This window comes from Rhizopus microsporus (assembly GCF_002708625.1).
Source record: "Rhizopus microsporus ATCC 52813 unplaced genomic scaffold scaffold_30, whole genome shotgun sequence".
Classification (NCBI taxonomy): Eukaryota; Fungi; Mucoromycota; class Mucoromycetes; order Mucorales; family Rhizopodaceae; genus Rhizopus; species Rhizopus microsporus.
The window spans coordinates 68,528-88,334 of NW_019671945.1; the positions used below are offsets into that span (position 1 = coordinate 68,528).

General features: G+C 38.9%; 6 protein-coding genes across 6 annotated transcripts; 3 read left to right on the forward strand and 3 right to left on the reverse strand.

The window, feature by feature from the left end:
• Window positions 1–811: 811 nt before the first annotated feature.
• On the reverse strand, window positions 812–1,209 carry RHIMIDRAFT_273800 (uncharacterized protein; the record flags this gene model as incomplete). The annotated part of the gene is made up of 2 exons (XM_023612409.1): window positions 812–843; window positions 877–1,209. A coding segment is annotated over one exon (333 nt), but the record flags the coding sequence as incomplete, so codon positions are not given.
• A 1,504-nt stretch (window positions 1,210–2,713) lies between these two features.
• On the reverse strand, window positions 2,714–2,984 carry RHIMIDRAFT_94714 (uncharacterized protein). Its single transcript, XM_023615907.1, has one exon. It carries the CDS (start codon window positions 2,932–2,934, stop codon window positions 2,776–2,778), a length of 159 nt encoding a protein of 52 aa, XP_023461491.1. The 5' UTR covers window positions 2,935–2,984; the 3' UTR covers window positions 2,714–2,775.
• Window positions 2,985–5,913: 2,929 nt separating this feature from the next.
• RHIMIDRAFT_273802 (uncharacterized protein) lies at window positions 5,914–6,237 on the reverse strand (the record flags this gene model as incomplete). The annotated part of the gene is made up of 2 exons (XM_023612410.1): window positions 5,914–5,966; window positions 6,003–6,237. Coding segments are annotated over 2 exons (288 nt in total), but the record flags the coding sequence as incomplete, so codon positions are not given.
• A 1,995-nt stretch (window positions 6,238–8,232) lies between these two features.
• Window positions 8,233–8,595, forward strand: RHIMIDRAFT_94729 (uncharacterized protein). Its single transcript, XM_023615908.1, has 3 exons — window positions 8,233–8,319; window positions 8,371–8,446; window positions 8,494–8,595. The coding sequence occupies exons 1-3, from the start codon at window positions 8,266–8,268 to the stop codon at window positions 8,523–8,525; spliced, it is 162 nt and encodes a 53-aa protein (XP_023461493.1). The 5' UTR covers window positions 8,233–8,265; the 3' UTR covers window positions 8,526–8,595.
• A 1,340-nt stretch (window positions 8,596–9,935) lies between these two features.
• RHIMIDRAFT_273805 (uncharacterized protein) lies at window positions 9,936–10,756 on the forward strand. The gene is made up of 2 exons (XM_023612411.1): window positions 9,936–10,008; window positions 10,083–10,756. Exon 2 carries the CDS (start codon window positions 10,083–10,085, stop codon window positions 10,305–10,307), a length of 225 nt encoding a protein of 74 aa, XP_023461494.1. The 5' UTR covers window positions 9,936–10,008; the 3' UTR covers window positions 10,308–10,756.
• A 1-nt stretch (window position 10,757) lies between these two features.
• Window positions 10,758–19,458, forward strand: RHIMIDRAFT_316536 (pre-mRNA-processing-splicing factor 8). The gene is made up of 3 exons (XM_023615058.1): window positions 10,758–10,834; window positions 10,908–11,104; window positions 11,157–19,458. Exons 2-3 carry the CDS (start codon window positions 10,918–10,920, stop codon window positions 19,397–19,399), a joined length of 8,430 nt encoding a protein of 2,809 aa, XP_023461495.1. The 5' UTR covers window positions 10,758–10,834; window positions 10,908–10,917; the 3' UTR covers window positions 19,400–19,458.
• The last annotated feature ends 349 nt before the right edge of the window (window positions 19,459–19,807 follow it).

The following is a 19,807-nucleotide window of genomic DNA, read 5'->3' on the forward strand; positions in this document are numbered from 1 at the left end:
TGAATAGAATACTTTATTGTATAAGTGGAAAATTAATGAGTAAAAAATAACGTATTATTCATTTTATACTTACCGAGGCGTTAAGGAATGCACTGCCGTTATAGACAGCGCATTAAATCCAGGGAGCACCGTTAGTCTTTTGAAGGAGGGAGAATTTTCATTGTCGTGTTTTGATTTGTAAACAAAGATACCATATATATTTAATGCACTGTTCACATCGCGATTTCAAACCGTACCACAAGATTCACACTTGAGGACGGAGTGTACTCTTCGCTTTGATCCAGTAATAGCGATGTTTAATTGTTTGAATTTGCACTTGTTACAGATCTGATTCGCTAAATACTCGTCAACATAGACAAATTCGGCCCTCCATTAGATTGCTTGAATTTCCGCTTGATTTCTTCAGTAATATGTCCAGTAGGTGCAGCTCACTTTCCTTTCATACTTGAACCAAAAGAACCATTTCCGAACGCAATGATTCACTTCCGATGAGAGGAAGAAGGAAAGTCAGCAAGAGGTAGAGGACATATTTGCTTTTGTTTGGACTTTGGTTTTTAGCGCCAACTGTGCTTGATATGCCATGCTTTTTGCTGTTGTCAAAGAGTCTTTTAACAATTTCTTGAGTTCCTTTTTGCTTGTTGATATACGTCTTGAACTTTAGCTTTTGAGGTCTATGCCATATGCAGCGTTATTAAAATACACATCATGTAAGAGAACGATATATCATTTATCTTGACAGTAATAGTTATGAATTCTTCGATAGTTTTGTAGACGTGTAGGGGCAGTTAGTAAAAATGAGGTCAAGTTTGCAGTTTTTAAAGTAGGTAATTCACTAATATATTTAAATTCGTCTAAATGACACTCTTGGTGTTCTTTTCATCTTCTTGTAGCAAGTCTGTAACCACATAAATTATAGTATTCTTCCAAGCTTGTAGTTTGGATACGCTTCTGTCCTGTCGAGTCAACTGCAGTAAAGATAACTGATATACCAGGATCAACAGCCCAAATCTCTGCGTCGTCAACTATATCAGCAAAATCCTTGGGTGTCTTTGGTTCTCTTCTAGGTTCTCCTTGAATTGAGACAGTTATCTTAAACATGAAGGATACAGCATAACCATCAGTGGTCATCACATCTCTACAATGACAACATTTGCTTAGCCCAACAGAAAAGACATGTAAGCACACGTACGCAAACTTTTTGGAACGTGGGGCTAAGCTTTCAAGTGTCTTGTAGCTTATTTTTGAAAAATCAAATACATTAAAATATCATAAAGCTAATCATTATCATTCTTTTGACATGGTTTGGTTTTGTTGTCTCATTGTTTGGCAAGTCTCTAAAAAGCTTGAACATCAATCTGTATATTCTTGGAATCAATCTTGTACAGGAAAAGTAAAGAAAAGTATCTTGATCCTCAAAGGTCAGTGTATTTGAGAGGCATGAAGGTCTTGTCTTGAATTCTCGTTTGTACTGTTTTGATAAAGTGTTGGACAGCATCAATATCCTTTTTATCAATATTTCTAAGCTTGTTTGTTATTTCCAGGAACTTATTGAAATTGACAGCAGTCAGTGTCTTTTCCTTTAATGATCTGTACTTGCTTGTATTTAGCTTCTCGACAAAAAGAAATTCTTGTAACTTTCTATGAACATAACTACTTGATGCTTTGTCTTGAGAGTTCAGTTCTTGAATGGACTTTTTATGTAGTATTGAGGCTAAGCATACAGATTAGCTTCGCTTGGTATGTCAGCGTCATTGGAAGCATCGTACGTTGACTAAAGAGTAAGAAAGTTATTGACAATGGTTTCATGTCGTTCAATTTGATCAACAGTGGATGGCCAGGCAGACCTGGAGCTGGTCTTTTGTTGAAGCATATGCTTTGCTAAAGACTTGCGCTGTTTGACTGTTAAGCTATCACCACACAAATAAGGAGAGATCTTTTTGGACAGGACATTAAGAATATGTCTGAGAGTTCGATCTTCGTAAGTAGAGCATACGTAGTTGCGGACCAGTGTTTCATATTGCTTAGCCATAGAAGATACAATGGTCATATATCCTTTACTTGTATACTTATCCAAGTCAGATTGAGTAAGGAAAGTAGATTCACAAAAGGCCTTGAAGCTCTTCTTGATACTATCAGAGGTATGTTTTCTTTGGCCAGAAAAAACGGAAAATATGTTATAGAACAGATTTTGAGTGACAACAGGTAGTCCTTCACCATTCTCGAGAAGTTCCAAGAAGTAGTAATTAGCAAAAATAGTTCCAGAATATACCAAGTTGAGTAATGCAGTCAACTACTTCTTGAATCAAAGTAACGAACTTGGGATATCTACAGATATTAGCCAAGGATGTCTTGATTGCAGAAGTTTTCTCGACGGTATCTTTAGGCTTTGGAAGCTTCTTTTTTGACTTATTCATAGGATACAACCTGCTTGAGGAGCAAGAGTGATCAGTTCTACTACAAGAAGGACATTGTACTTGTTTTTGTCCATTGGTTGTCATCTTGTTCTTTTCTTTCTCCTTTTTAAGTGTTTCAGCCTTATCAACCTTGTCTTGATATTTCTTGGAGGCCTTGATAGGGGCAGAAGTACAACAAGTGGAAGGAGTAGGAGCAGGTAATGCTCTTGAGCACTCGTATCTTTATTGTCTGTAGGCATAGATACCTTGTCACCGATAACAACATTTGAAAGGCAAGGAGCAGATGTGTCTTCTTTAGCAGCTTTCAAAATAGTACGGATGTTCTTGTCTATTACAACATTCAGTTATAAAACAGATGGGGCTAATAGATGTTATCTTTACCTTTTCTAAGTAATGGAGTCTCTTGAAAGTCATCATCATTTGCTTCAAAAGCTGTATTTTTGAATAAACATGTTTGTGTTTGTGCAAACAAAGAAGGGAACCTGCAATCGACGGCTAATGGGCACTTAATAAGTGCCATACCGACTTTATAGCTTACATATCTTTCCCTTTATTTCGCTTTGCCTTTGGAAGCGGAGGATCATCGTCTTTTTTTCGCTTCATGCTGAAGTAAAGAAAAAAAGGGAAAGCAGCCATGTTAGCTTTGCCTTGGTTAAGGATATGAAATGTAAAATTATCCGCTAAAGGATTTAACTGCCTGTTCGCAAGGCCATCGCACATGTCGCTGCAGTAACGCTCCCAGAGTACCGAAGGGCTGTTTAACTGACTCTGAAGCAGTGCAGTGACAAATAATCTTCGTAGGTTTGCACCTGTAGCAAAAAGTATTGCCTCTGCAAAGCACCAGTCCCATTCACGATCATCCTGGACTAAGTGAAGAGCTACTCAGACCTCTCTGAAGGTTGGGCGCAGAATCCCATTGACTGCCCTAATGCCCTCAAAAGACTTGGAGCCACGGACGCTGGTCAATACAAGGCGAAGGTAATGCCTCTCTCCGGCAATGGGGCTACAGTGGTACATTCTGCCAACGGCAAAGCCTTGCTGGCGAAGTTTTCATTGCTTTAATCTTTCATTAAAGATAAAATGCTGGGGAAATTCTTGGTAAAGGTATGACCTCCCATCTTCATTTCTTGCATTATATTTAAAAAAAAGCCATCAAGTTTGTCATGTCTCTTTCCAAGGTTCTTGCAATCTCTGCTGTTAATGCCTCAGAAGGGAAATAAACAGTTTGCTGGCCCGATAAATGTACTTGCAGACTTATTACTGTAGGACCTTCTTCGTATGTCTTGAACTGGAAAAGATTCCATACAGCCTCAGAGGACCCAATATACCTGGAGTGAAGGTACTTTTTGATCTCATCTTGTGTATCCTCGTATTTTATGGTCTAATTCCAATATATATATATATAGAGTGCTAGCCATTTCCAATTCACTATGCTCGTTTTTGTACGTTGTCGTGCTGCCGCAGACTTAAGGATTTCGTCCTTTGTGATGAGTAAGGGCAAATGCTAAATGAGATGTAGAAAGGTTATTGCATTTAAAGAGGAAGTAAAGATCGGATACTTTTATTGAATGATAGTCATATAATTACAAAAAAAAAGAAAGTGGCATAAGTATAGTTGTGCATAATGCATATATTAATTGAACATATTAGTGTTATTGTATAATAGTTGTCTATAGTCTCTTTTTTCCCTCTTTCTTTCTATGCCTCTTTTTCTTTTTCCGTCTTTATTAAAACTCAATTTATGTTTCTTTTGGGTTTTATTTGTTAGTTTATGCAGTACTACTACTACGACGCAGGATAAGCAAGTCTTTTTCTTTTTCTTTTTTTTCCCTTGTTGACAACTAATGAGTTTACCAACTGAAATATGGGAAAACATACTAGGTTATATCACTTGTCCTCGTGATCTTGCCTATACTTTATCTGTTTGTCGTCTATGGTATTCAATCGCACATCAGCTACTTTATAAGAATATCGTGCTTGAATCATTCCAACATGTCGACCGTCTCATTCAATGTCTTGACCTGTCTTGTCAACGACCAGAACCTTCTGGATATACTGTTAACTCACTACAGATCAATGATAGTCTAAAGGACCAGCAACTCATTCAATTATCCGTACTCTGTCCTCGTCTTACTCGATTGGATGTAGCCAAGCCTGACGAAGCCCTTTGGCTCACACTAGCTGGCTCTCAGGTAGTCCGTCGATGGGGAGGTCGATTGACCCACTTACCACGACCTTATGGCAGAACTGGATATATTCCCTATACTCTCTGCTTACTTCGATATCGTCAACTATACGAAATTACACTACCAGATAACTATGAAATAAGTCCATATATCAAGGAGCTGATTTTTGATTTTCTCAAAGATTTCTCTCAGTTACAAATCGTTCGCGTGAGGTATCATCTCTTTCCTATCGGAGGTGTCGACTTTCCTCGCTTGATTAAAGCATCACCTGAAATAAGCCATTTGAAGATCCTTGTCGAATTGGTATGTCATGAAGCTGACTATGACACACCTCAGGATATGAGTGATGATGATAACGACCTGATGAACAGTGACAGTAGCGGGTATCGCTCACCATTTGATGATTATGACAGATATACTTCCGATCAAGAGCGAACCGCTCCAGGACCGTATTACGAAGAAGGAGAAGAAGAAGAAGAGGAGGAGGAGGAGGAAGAAGAAGAAGAAGAAGAAGAATATGAGGAAGAACAGGAAGCTGAATACAGCCATGGTAGTAACTACTGTTATAATTGCGGATCATACCATTATACCCACAGCAGTAACCCTCAAACTGAAGAAGAAGAAGTGTATGATGACGAAGGTGATGAGAGAAGTTGGTATAGCAGTGAACAAGACGCACCATCAGTGCCAGATGAGCAGTCTATACACAAATATTCAGATTATGACAGTCAGGAAGAGGAATATGATGAAGATATTAGTGAATATGAACTTGATCAAGCTAACGAGTCAATAGACAATGATAACCACGACAGCGATATATATGACAGTGAAGGATTCTCCCAACACGCTCATAGCATAAGTTATGAATCATCAATCTATGTGAGTCCAGATGACAGTGCCTCTGTTGGCTCTAATGAGGAATATGAAAGTGAGCCAGCTTATTATTATGATGATGATGATGTGGTAGGGAGTGAAATTGGAAGCTATGATGGATATAATGATCTAGAATTGGATGATCCTTATACTAGTGATCCCTATATATCTCATGAACATGATTATAGCGAGCAGGAATACGTTCAAAGTGACTCTTATTATTAATGCTGCTGATCTCAACAATAAAAGCTTTATGATCGACACCCTTCGTTTGAAATCCATAATTGGTAATCATTTTCTCTTTCCTTATGGAAGTTGCCGTTAAGTTGAATCATTTTATATCTAAGGGCGTTTTTTCTCCTATACTATACAAATGTACACTACCAAAATGTCTACCTAACCTAAGTCAGCCTTGTGGGATATCCTTTAATATATAATACTTATATATCATAATTGCAAGTGATTGACCTTGGTTCTTTGTTCCCAGCACAGACTGATTGGAATTTTGGGTTCATGCAAACAAAGCTACCTTTTACTTGTTTAAGCTTAGCTGTATTGTCTTTTCCTTGTACCAGACGATAGGGGTTGAGTAGCTTTTTGGAGCAAAACAAGCAGGTTTGTGATGTATTATGCTCGTTTGTTATGCATACAGTCGTATACAGACCCTTCTTGTTTGACTTCCAATTGCCACCATACCTTAGGAAATATTTAATCTTGGAGCCAATGCACGGACCTCTGTCATCAACAAGCATGGCCAGAAGGGGCTTTTTGAAGCATTTTATGATTGCTTGCACATGGATCTTCTCTCATTTGAACAAAGGCGGTCAATAAACTTTCTTTTCTGCAGCTCGTATGTTCTCTGACATCGTACTCAGGCGATTGAATAGTAAAACTTTCCGAGTTCATCACAATGTTGCTTGGTTTCGTTATTCTATATTTCCAAGTCGTCAGCAGAAATACATTTCATTTTGCTTTTTTCAGCGATTTCTGATTCTATCTGTAATATTTTTCTGCCACCATTCTTTTTGACTCGTTGCAGCTTTTCCATCATTTTTCTTACTCCACATGATAATGCATATCGCCTGAACTTACTTTGAAAGGCTTATCCAGATTAAAAAACTGATTTTCATTGAGTATTGTTTGAGATTCTATTTAGACATTCGTGTTTGAATAATCTTTAATGAATATAAAAGCTAAAATTTAAATACTTACCATGGTTGTAAAGCTTCAAATGGAATTCGAATCTGTAGCAGAGAGAACAGATGCTTTCCAGCAAGCATGGCTCAGGAAGGGCCTCTTGCTACACCCGCCTTGGAAACTGATACCGCAGGTGTCGAAGAAAATCAATCAAGATCGAGCACAAGATTGTATGATAGTGGCCCCGACATGGCCAACACAACATTGGTGGCCGGTAATGTTGAAGCACAACAAGACAGAACCCCTAGTCTCCACCTTGAAGAAGAATTTCTCAGTAACCGCATGGCAGTTATCCAGATGCATCAGGAGAAAGAATGGGTGGACAAAGCTATATCAAAGTTTTTAGCTCAAGCCATTTACAAGTCAACCAACGACGCCTACAATCGCCACTGGAAAAATTAAGCAAATTGGTGTTTTTCAGAGAATCCCAGGAGAGACTCAACGGAGTATGATCCCAGCCTGGTATTAAAATACTTGGTATCAATTCAGAACTACTCATCACAGCGTCTCAACGTGGTGAAATCAGCACTAGCCTTAGTTTTCCAAATTATTCATAGCAGCAAGCCTGATATTGCTGAGCAGAGTTTGACTCAATAATCCTTTCAAGCGAGAAAAAGAACAAGGAATAAACTATCGAATATCTGTGAAGAAGTACTCAAATCAATCCGCTGCTACAGATGGTCAACAATTGGAAGAATACAAAGAATCTATCGCTGGATCAACTATAAAGAAAGACTCTGGTACTCTTGGCAATGGCTACAATGTGGCACCCACTTCCGACCTGGGTTGCTTACGACATCGCGATGTGTCGTTTATTGAGTCGAATGATCAGCTTCTTGGAGTAACATTAATTGTACGGACGCCGAAAGAGATCAAGCCTAAAGCTAGCAAATTGGGTCTAGGCGAATATCAAAACTTATGTTCCATTAAAGCATTGAAGTCATTTGTCCAGCGTACCAAGGACTTTAAAACTTCGTTGGAGAAGGAACACATATCGTTCCTAGTTTACTTAGGTAATGGCCGTACGCCCGCAAAATAGATTCAACCTAAGACAGTCAGCAGGTGGCTGGAAGGCATAATGCAAGATTCGGGGATCAGCACAAATAAGTTCAAGATACATTCTTTGCGATCCGCAGCAAGCACGAAGGCAGCAAAGCTGCACGCGAACTGGAGTTTGACAAGCAACACCTTCGAAGACTATTACTACCGACCAAGGAATCAGCACAGACGTGGGTCCAATATAGTCAACGTTGTGTTTGGAGAAGTTACCAAGAACATAACCACATCCGAGGTCGGAGTGGAGGCAACGACAATTGTGGTAGGCACGACCCACAGCTGGGAAATGTACCACTGTCTTTGTCACAATGAAAAAAAGAGGAAGAATAAATTCTGAGTTATGTAAAATATTCATAGAGCCAATGAGAATTTGCCTCGTTCCTAAACATAAATTCTTATTGTTTTGTATTCTTCTTTTTCTTCTTTTTTTTTTTAAGCGTAATATAAAATGGTAAGTAAAGAATCAAGGATTAAATGAATATATCTAATATATTTTATATGTAAAAAAGGCTACAGCACCTACTATTCGTCAAAAGAACATGCTGTATAAAAATAGAGCAGTTAATCATAAAGTAGCTGCAAAAGCAGCAGAGGTAAACACTACATTTATATGTGTGCATACATAAAACTCATTATTTACTCAGAAAACAAAAGCTGTATCCAAAGTAAACTACTCTGTTTGGGTCATTGCTCTTCTTTGCTTTGCCATGTTTGGTGGAGGTAAGATTAGATTCATCATGTGTCACTTTAAGCTAATCTCTAAATAGCCATTCTTCAAATCATTGACTTGTTCTTTTAATAATTTATTCCAATACATTCAAAATCAATATATATCTTGCACATTTACATACTTTTTTCAAACACATAAAATAATAAACTTGAATTTTACTCTCTATTTCCATAGATTACTATTTTAGGAAAGAGTATAATTATGCTTCTACCTGTCTGAGGTCACAGATCGAGACAGTCATTATCATCTTTATATGGTTTGGTTGCTTTTTTTGATGCTCTTTCAATGTTATGATAACTTTTTTAGCTACTCGACCAATCATGGCATACAAACAAGAAAGAAACTATAAGCTATATTGAAGAATCCATGCAGAGTTGAATAACACTACCTTGGGTCAAAAACTGTTACAATGATCAATTAATATACAAATTCACGCAAAAGTACATTGACATCGTCTATCATATTATAATCTCTCCTTTATTTGTACTTTTATTTAAAGAATCATCGCACTATTAGACTCTGCTTAATTCATTTTTTGTCATGACTCTATAATTTCTGTTCAAAACCCTAGGGTCATCTTCATTGTCAGAGAATGTGACAAAATACATTATTGCTCTGTCTTTTTCGCTGTTCATAAGCCTAATGCTACCTGTTACTTCTTCTTCTGATTTCCAAGAATCGCCTCTATTGCTTATATCGAGTCTCATTCTGTAACCTCTATCGATTTCATTATAATCTATTCTTTTTATACCGTAATTGCATCGTCGCCAGTTCTTGCCTAATAGAGCTTTTTTCCTAATCGTTGAGATGCTGTGACAAAATAGTTATCACGGTATTCACATATATGTGCTGCATCCCAGGTTTTTGGTGTGAATGGGTTTCCGTATGCAACATTAGGATTATAAAAAGCAAATACAGCTGGATGCCCTGCCTTGTTAGGATCAAAATAACCGTAGTCTTTACCTTCGTTACCAACCAAGTGGAACCTTCTATTATCAGAATATCTTTCAATGCAAACTAAGAACGGTTTGCCATTCTTTACTACTCTTGTTCATCTTGAAGGTAAATGTTTTATACTGGGAATGACCATAATAGACTATATAGTTTTAATAATTACAGGATAAAATATAAAAATTGTGTCAAAAGTAGTCCTTATTTATACTTTTCTACTGTAACGTTGGTTAGGATAGGCAAATTATGGGCTTCTATATAACTATAATGTTTGTATCAAGACATGATGTAATGTATTTGTTAATGTAGGGGTAACTGTTTTAGTTACATACTACCAAAATAAAAATATGTCCGTAATGGGAAAATCGAAAAGGAGGGTTCGAAAAGTCCTGAAGAGGGTTTTACAATATATCAACCAGTTGGTATGGCTCTTATCATGACGTGTTTGTTTCTTACTTTCTCTGTGTACCACTGTCATCATCCAAGGTTACTCAACTAGTTGCTTAGCAACATGTGTCATTTCACCCAAATCTATAAAGATTTCAACTGACGTCCAGAACGCCACAGAAGCATTTATTGGGGCGATGAAGCTGTGCAACATCTAGAGAGATGATAATATTCAGGTCAGCACTACTGCGTCTTTTCTTTCTTTTTCTTTTTTTATTTTATACAAACATGAGTTCGTTTCGATGGCTGTATTCCTGTGGCAAGACGTGGTTATCTCTTGATGAAATAGCACAATGCCAAATTGAAAAACTATGGAACTGCGATCAAGCTAATTGGATCATTTGTAATTCATTTCCTGATCCTGTGTTTGTAGACACCTTTCAGATGATCCTTGTTCATAATGGACGCTCGTATACAATTGCTCGGTCAAATAATCATTCTATCGCTTCATAAAGGAATGGAATATTTGTTCCTGAAAAAAGAAAATAGATACAACATAAAATTACCTGCCATCTTCATCTGTGTATGACAATACTCGCCTAAATGTAACTTGTGCTGCGCATAAACCATATCTTTATCTAAAAAGGGGGATGTTCCTTGTTTGATGTATATATATATCTCAAAGGTAATAACACCTCTTTATTCTACTTAATAAAACAAGACTTTAAAATATACAAGATAATGAAGCTAGTATATACACATTGAACATATAAAAGCAACCATGACCCTTAGCATTTCAATCATCTCGAAGAAAATGCTGAACCATTAATGTTTAAACACTGTAGGCTGCATGAAAGTTATCGTGACTTACTATGAACTTGACTTCAACGTCACGCCTTAAATTTTTACCAGCAGCCTTCTGCTTTTGAATTTGACAGATTTATAAAAATATTTGTTACGCAGCGCCTTTTCTTTTTTAGCTTCTTTCGTTTTTGTTTTCTTCATTCGAGTAAATACTATTTTACTAGTTTTACTTTTTGGTAATCTTTTGTTGTCATTTCTTTTTAAAACGAATTAAAGATTAAACTAACATTGATGTGTTTACTTGATTAGGATCTTCAGAATGAGTAACGATCCAAATTTTCCAGTTTCCATTGGTGGAGTTCCTTCGCCATACTCTCAACATTATGATCAATACGCATACGAAGCAAATCAATATTCTGAAAAAAGTGAACAAGATAAACTAAAAGAAAAGGCAAGAAAATGGCAACAATTACAGAATAAACGTTATGGTGAAAAGAGAAAGTTTGGTAAAATATCATGGCAATCATTATGTATCTATACTAACCCCCAGTAAACTAGGCTTTATTGAACACGAAAAGTCAGATATGCCACCCGAGCATTTGAGAAAGATCATCAAAGATCACGGTGATATGACAGCAAAGAAATTCAGACATGACAAACGTATTTATCTTGGTGCTCTTAAATATGTTCCTCATGCCGTATTAAAATTGCTGGAAAATATGCCTATGCCTTGGGAACAAGTTCGAGAAGTGAGCGTATTATACCATATCACAGGCGCAATCACTTTTGTAAATGAAATCCCTTGGGTTATCGAACCTGTCTATATCGCACAATGGGGTGCTATGTGGATTATGATGCGTCGAGAAAAGCGTGACAGAAGGCACTTCAAGCGTATGCGTTTTCCACCATTTGATGATGAAGAACCTCCTCTTGATTATGGTGATAACATTATGGATGTCGAACCACTTGAAGCCATTCAATTGGAATTAGACGAAGAAGAAGATAGTGCAATCTATGAATGGTTTTATGATAATAAGCCTTTGTTAGATACAAAGTATGTCAACGGTTCAACTTACCGTAAATGGCGTTTGGACTTGCCCATCATGTCAGCCTTGTATCGTATGGCACATCAACTTTTATCTGACCTGACCGACAAAAACTACTTTTATCTCTTTGACTTGAAGTCATTCTTCACAGCCAAAGCTTTAAATATGGCAATTCCCGGTGGTCCCAAGTTTGAGCCTCTCTATCGTGATTTGGATACTGCGGATGACGACTGGAACGAATTTAACGATATCAACAAGATTATTATTCGTCAACCCATTCGTACCGAATATAAAATTGCTTTCCCTTTCTTGTATAACTCTCTTCCTCGCAGTGTTCACGTCTCTTGGTATCACTATCCTGCGGTTGTGTACATTCGCAGTGAAGATCCTGATCTTCCAGCGTTCTATTTTGACCCCATCATCAACCCTATATCCTCTCGTACCCTTCATGGTGCAGGTACTAAACACGAAGACGAAATATTCGGTGATGAAGAAGAGGACACCGAGTTTAAGTTGCCTGAAACTGTTGTTCCCTTCTTGGCTGATACCGATCTTTATACTGACAACACTGCAAGTGCCATCGCTCTTTACTGGGCACCACACCCATTTGATAAAAGATCAGGTAGAACGCGTCGTGCTCAAGATGTTCCTTTGGTCAAGAACTGGTATCTTGAACACTGTCCACCAAATCAACCGGTGAAAGTCCGTGTGTCTTATCAAAAATTACTCAAATGTTATGTATTAAATGCTCTCAGACATCGACCTCCCAAGGCGCTCAACAAAAAGTATCTCTTCCGCAGCTTGAAGTCTACTAAATTCTTCCAAACTACACAAATTGATTGGGTTGAAGCTGGTTTGCAAGTCTGTCGTCAAGGCTACAATATGCTGAACTTGCTGATTCACCGTAAAAACTTGAATTACCTCCATCTGGATTACAATTTCAATTTGAAGCCTGTTAAGACACTGACAACCAAGGAAAGAAAGAAGTCCCGTTTTGGTAACGCCTTCCATCTGTGTAGAGAAATTCTGCGTCTGACAAAACTTGTTGTTGATGCTCATGTTCAATATCGTCTTGGTAATGTCGATGCCTTCCAATTAGCCGATGGTCTTCAGTATATATTTGCTCACGTTGGTCAACTTACTGGTATGTATCGTTACAAGTACCGTTTGATGAGACAAATTCGTATGTGTAAAGATTTGAAGCACTTGATCTATTACCGTTTCAACACTGGTCCTGTCGGTAAGGGTCCTGGTGTCGGTTTCTGGGCTCCCGGTTGGAGAGTATGGCTTTTCTTCATGCGTGGTATTGTACCTCTTCTTGAACGTTGGTTGGGTAACTTGCTCGCTCGTCAATTTGAAGGTCGTCACTCGAAGGGTATCGCAAAGACTGTGACCAAACAACGTGTTGACTCTCATTACGATTTGGAATTGAGAGCTGCTGTCTTGCACGATATCATGGACGCTATGCCTGAAGGTATCAAGGGTAATAAGTCTCGTACCATTCTTCAGCATCTTTCTGAAGCTTGGAGAGCATGGAAAGCCAATATTCCATGGAAGGTGCCTGGTATGCCTGCTCCTATTGAAAACATGATTCTTCGTTATATTAAGGCCAAGGCTGATTGGTGGACCAGTGTCGCTCACTATAACCGTGAACGTATCCGTCGAGGCGCTACAGTTGACAAGACCATTTGTCGTAAGAACTTGGGTCGTTTAACTCGTCTTTGGCTCAAGGCTGAACAAGAACGTCAACATAACTATCTCAAGGATGGTCCATATATTACTGCTGAAGAAGCTGTTGCCATTTATACATCTACTGTTCACTGGTTGGAAAGCAGAAAATTCTCCCCTATTCCTTTTCCACCTCTTTCTTACAAGCATGATACAAAGCTGTTGATTCTTGCCTTAGAACGACTCCGTGAGGCTTACAGTGTCCAGGGTCGTTTGAATCAGAGTCAAAGAGAAGAATTGGGACTGATCGAACAAGCGTATGATAACCCTCATGAAGCATTGTCTCGTATCAAGCGACTTCTTTTAACTCAACGTGCTTTCAAGGAAGTAGGCATTGAATTTATGGATCTTTATTCTCATTTGATTCCTGTGTATGATATTGAGCCTCTTGAAAAGATCACTGATGCCTATCTTGATCAATATCTCTGGTACGAAGCCGATAAACGTCATCTCTTCCCTGCTTGGATTAAGCCTTCTGATTCTGAACCGCCCCCATTGTTGGTCTACAAGTGGTGTCAAGGTATCAACAACTTGACTGAAGTTTGGGATACTTCTGAAGGACAATGTAATGTCATGATGGAAACTAGCTTCAGTCGTGTGTATGAAAAAATTGATCTTACCTTACTTGGTCGTCTCTTACGTCTTATCCTCGATCACAATCTTGCTGACTACGCCACAGCCAAGAACAATGTTGTGCTCAACTACAAGGATATGAACCATGTCAATGCTTATGGTTTGATTCGTGGTCTTCAATTTGCTTCATTTATTTTCCAATACTATGGTCTTGTTTTGGATCTTTTGATTTTGGGTCTTCATCGAGCAAGTGAAATGGCTGGTCCTCCTCAATTACCTAATGATTTCTTGCAGTATCGTGATGTCGAAACGGAAACACGCCATCCCATCCGTCTTTACTCTAGATATATTGACCGTATCCATATCTTCTTCCGATTCACTGCTGATGAAGCTCGGGACCTCATTCAGCGTTATTTGACTGAGCATCCAGATCCAAACTTTGAAAATATTGTAGGCTATAACAACAAGAAATGCTGGCCTCGTGATTGTCGTATGCGTTTGATGAAGCATGATGTGAATTTGGGTCGTGCCGTCTTTTGGGACATCAAGAACCGTCTTCCTCGTTCATTGACCACCATCGAATGGGAGACCAGCTTTGTGAGTGTTTACTCAAAGGATAATCCAAATCTCTTATTCTCCATGTGTGGATTTGAAGTTCGTATCTTACCCAAGGTCAGAAGCATGACTGAAGAGTTCACCCTTAAGGATGGCGTCTGGAACTTAATTAACGAACAAACGAAGGAAAGAACAGCCCAAGCTTACTTAAGAGTCGATCAAGAGTCTATGGATAGATTCCACAACCGTATCCGTCAAATCTTGATGGCATCAGGTAGCACTACATTTAGTAAGATTGCCAACAAATGGAATACTGCCTTGATTGGCTTGATGACCTACTTCCGTGAAGCTGTTGTTCACACCCGTGAATTACTTGATTTGTTAGTCAAATGTGAAAACAAGATTCAAACCCGTGTCAAGATTGGTCTTAACTCCAAGATGCCTTCTCGTTTCCCTCCCGTTGTGTTTATGACACCCAAGGAATTAGGTGGTCTTGGTATGCTTTCTATGGGTCATATCTTGATTCCTCAATCTGACTTACGTTGGTCCAAGCAAACCGAAACTGGTATCACTCATTTCCGTGCGGGTATGAGCCATGATGAAGATCAATTGATTCCAAACTTATATCGTTATATCCAGTCCTGGGAATCTGAATTCATTGACTCTCAGCGTGTATGGGCCGAATACGCCTTGAAGCGTCAGGAAGCCAATGCTCAAAACAGACGTTTGACATTGGAAGATCTCGAAGATTCTTGGGACCGTGGTATTCCTCGTATCAATACTCTCTTCCAGAAGGACCGTCATACACTTGCTTATGATAAGGGCTGGCGTGTACGTACGGACTTTAAGCAGTATCAAGTATTAAAGAACAATCCATTCTGGTGGACGCATCAACGTCACGATGGTAAACTATGGAATTTGAACAATTACCGAACAGATATGATTCAAGCACTTGGTGGTGTTGAAGGTATCTTGGAACACACCTTATTCAAGGGTACCTACTTCTCTTCATGGTTGGGTCTCTTCTGGGAAAAGGCTTGTTTCGATGGAGAGACTCCTCTCATGCTTAGTGATGGTAGTATTAAGTTGGCTAAAGATATCACTACAATGGATACTCTTATGGGTGATGATGGCATGCCCCGTCAGATTGTTGAAACTGTAGAAGGCATCGCACCATTATATGAGCTTCCCAACAACAATGGTGAAACTTTGGTTGTCACAGGAAACCACATTTTGTGTCTCAAGTCTTCTGCTCATGCTTGTAGTGCTTGGTCTGCTGATGAACAGTGTTGGACTGTGTACTGGTTTGATAAAGATCATTCAAGTTGCTCTAAGCAATTCGTGTACAAGGAAAACACTGATAGTTACTACAAGACACCAGAGGCCGCCGAAATAGCTGCCAATGATTTTATGGCATCACTTGAGAATGACGAGTCCTGCCTTCCAAAGGGAACAATCATTGAAATGACTGTTAGAGAGTTTTTGGACTTGCCCCAATCAGCCAAGGCTATGTGGTTCCTTTATCGTACTGGTTTGGATTTCCCTAAGAGAGAAGTCCATGTTGATCCTTATTATCTTGGTCTCTGGCTTGCTGATGGCGAGCGTCGAAATGCGATCGCTACAAATGATCATGAAAAGGAAACTGTTGAATTCTTGTCTTGTTATGCTGATAAATTGTCGATGAAACTAGTTGGTAAAGACGGCTCTATCTCCAACAGAAAGGTCAAGGAAGGCAAACTGGAGGATACCACTGCTGACTTATCAGTATTCTACACGGACATGACTGAAGCCGAAAAGCAACAATATAACAGCTTGAGAGAGTTGTTTAAGGATCAAGAAACCTTGGAATGTGCCTTGCAAGAGTCCATTGTATCTGACAAGGGATCTGACTTGTTGCTTGATGCCCTCAGAAAATTAGGTGTTCCTGCAAGCCTTTCAGGATGCGACAACTATTCAAAGCGTATTCCAAAGGAATATTTACTCAACTCAAGACAAGTTCGTCTTCAAATCCTTGCAGGTTTACTCGACTCTGATGGAACTTATCACAGCGGCTCTCATGAGTTCTGCTTTACGCAATCTAAACGCTGGCATGAACAGCTCTTCAATGATTTTGTCTGGCTTTCAAGAAGTTTAGGCTTCTATACTACATGTTCATCAACCGTACAGACTCACAAGCTTCCTAACGGCGAATACTATACTGGAGAGTACTTGCAAGCTTACATCAGTGGATATATTGACGAAATCCCTTGTTTGATTCCTCGAGAGCAAGCTAGTGAATGTGTTACAAAGGCTGATCCTATGGCCTCATCCATCATTTTGGAGAATGTTGCTATTACTGCTCCAAAGAAATACTATGGTTTCAAGGTTGACGGCAACCAGCGTTTCTTGCGTGAAGACTTTATGGTTTTGCACAATTCAGGCTTTGAAGAAAGTATGAAGTACAAGAAATTGACCAATGCTCAGCGTTCAGGTTTGAACCAGATTCCTAACCGTCGTTTCACCCTTTGGTGGTCACCTACTATTAACCGTGCTAATGTCTATGTCGGTTTCCAAGTCCAACTTGATCTTACTGGTATATTCATGCATGGTAAAATCCCCACATTGAAGATTTCTCTCATCCAAATCTTCCGTGCTCACTTGTGGCAAAAGATTCATGAAGCTCTTACTATGGACTTTGCTCAAGTGTTTGATCGTGAATTGGAAGCTCTTCAAATTGAAACAGTTCAAAAGGAAACTATTCACCCTAGAAAGTCATACAAGATGAATTCATCTGCTTCTGACATCTTGTTGTTTGCTGCCTACAAGTGGCCAGTTTCTCGACCTTCCTTGTTGAATGATCCTAGAGATGTCATGGAAGGCCCAACTACCACAAAGTACTGGCTTGATATTCAATTAAGATGGGGTGATTATGACTCTCACGACATTGAAAGATACACTCGTGCCAAATTCTTGGACTATACTACTGATAACATGAGCATCTATCCTTCTCCTACTGGTCTCATGGTTGGTATTGATTTGGCTTACAATATGTACTCTGCATATGGTAACTGGATTCCTGGTATGAAGCCTCTTGTACAGCAAGCGATGGCCAAGATTATGAAAGCCAATCCTGCTCTCTATGTTCTCCGTGAACGTATTCGTAAGGCTCTTCAACTGTACTCATCTGAACCTACTGAACCCTACTTGTCCTCTACCAACTATGGTGAATTATTCAGCAACCAGATTATTTGGTTTGTTGATGACACAAACGTATACCGTGTTACTATTCACAAGACATTTGAAGGCAACTTGACTACAAAACCAATCAACGGTGCCATCTTCATTTTTAACCCTCGTACTGGTCAATTGTTCTTGAAGATTATCCATACATCCGTATGGGCAGGCCAAAAGCGTTTGGGTCAATTGGCCAAATGGAAGACAGCAGAAGAAGTTGCTGCTTTGATTCGTTCATTGCCTGTTGAAGAACAACCCAAGCAGATTATTGTTACAAGAAAGGGTATGTTGGATCCTTTGGAAGTTCACTTGCTTGACTTCCCCAATATTGTTATCAAGGGCAGTGAACTTCAATTACCCTTCCAAGCATGTCTGAAGGTAGAGAAGTTTGGTGACTTGATTCTCAAGGCGACTGAACCTCAGATGGTCCTGTTCAACCTGTATGACGATTGGCTAAAGACCTTCTCTTCCTACACTGCATTCTCTCGTTTAGTATTGATCTTACGTGCCCTTCATGTGAACAATGATAAGACCAAGATGATCTTGAGACCTGACCGAAGCACAATTACCGAACCTCATCACATCTGGCCTACATTAACTGATGAAGAATGGGCAAAGGTTGAAGTACAGTTGAAGGACTTGATCTTGGCTGATTATGGTAAAAAGAATAACGTCAATGTTGCTTCTCTTACACAATCCGAAATCCGTGATATCATTCTTGGTATGGAAATCCAAGCACCTTCCCTTCAACGTCAACAGATTGCCGAGATCGAAAAACAGACCAAGGAACAATCTCAATTGACAGCTGTTACAACTAAGACTCGTAATATCCACGGTGATGAAATGATTGTGACTACTACAAGTAATTATGAACAAGCAACATTCTCTAGCAAGACAGAATGGCGTATTCGTGCTATTTCAGCTACCAATTTGCACTTGAGAACTAATCATATCTATGTCAACTCTGACGACATCAAGGAGAATACTTACACCTATGTCATGCCCAAGAATATCTTGAAGCGCTTTATCACCATTTCTGATTTACGTACCCAGATTGCTGGTTTCATGTACGGTGTCAGTCCTCCTGATGCTCCTAATGTGAAGGAAATTCGCTGTGTAGTCATTCCACCACAATGGGGCACTCATCAAACAGTTCATCTTCCAAATACACTTCCTGAGCATGAACAATTGGATGACCTCGAGCCTTTGGGTTGGATCCATACACAACCTCAAGAACTGATGAATATCTCTCCACAAGACGTTACCACACACGCCAAATTATTAGCCAACAATAAGACCTGGGATGGCGAAAAGACAATCACGCTAACATGCTCATTCACTCCTGGTTCATGTTCATTGACTGCCTATAAGTTATCACCAGCTGGTTTTGAATGGGGCAAGACCAATGTTGATCCTGGAAGTCAGCCTCAAGGCTACTTGCCTACTCATGGTGAAAAGGTACAGATCTTGTTATCTGATCGATTCCTTGGTTATTTCTTGGTACCTTCTGATGTCTGGAACTATAACTTTATGGGTGCTCAATTTAGTGCCAACATGAATTACAAACTTGTATTGGATGTACCCAAGGAGTTCTATCATGAATCACATCGTTCCGCTCATTTTATGAACTTTAGTAGTGAAACAGAGACTGCTGCAGAAGCAGATATTGAAGATGCCTTTGCTTAATTTTCATTTTTTTTTTCCTTCTTCTTTTTATCAATATTTATAAATAAAGCATATCTTGTAAAGTATTTTCATTGCTTCTTTATTCATATACCTTTGGTCATGGACGTTTCTAAACAGGTTATTTATTTAAGCAATTGCCAAACTGGTTTACAGAATACTTCACTAGCTTCAATAATTCTTCGTCCCATCAATTTCACTGGTACTTGTTGGCCATACATGAGGGTATTTTGTAATTTGGTAATATGTCTCTTGAAATGAATTTAGGTATAGAATATGATTTCTTTAGTTAAACTAGCACTTTATTAAATTAATATACACTTTTTTCCGAAATTATTTGCACACATTACAAGATCAATATCAATCAACACTTTAATTAATTTTCTATGTATTCTTTATTGTTTAAAAAGA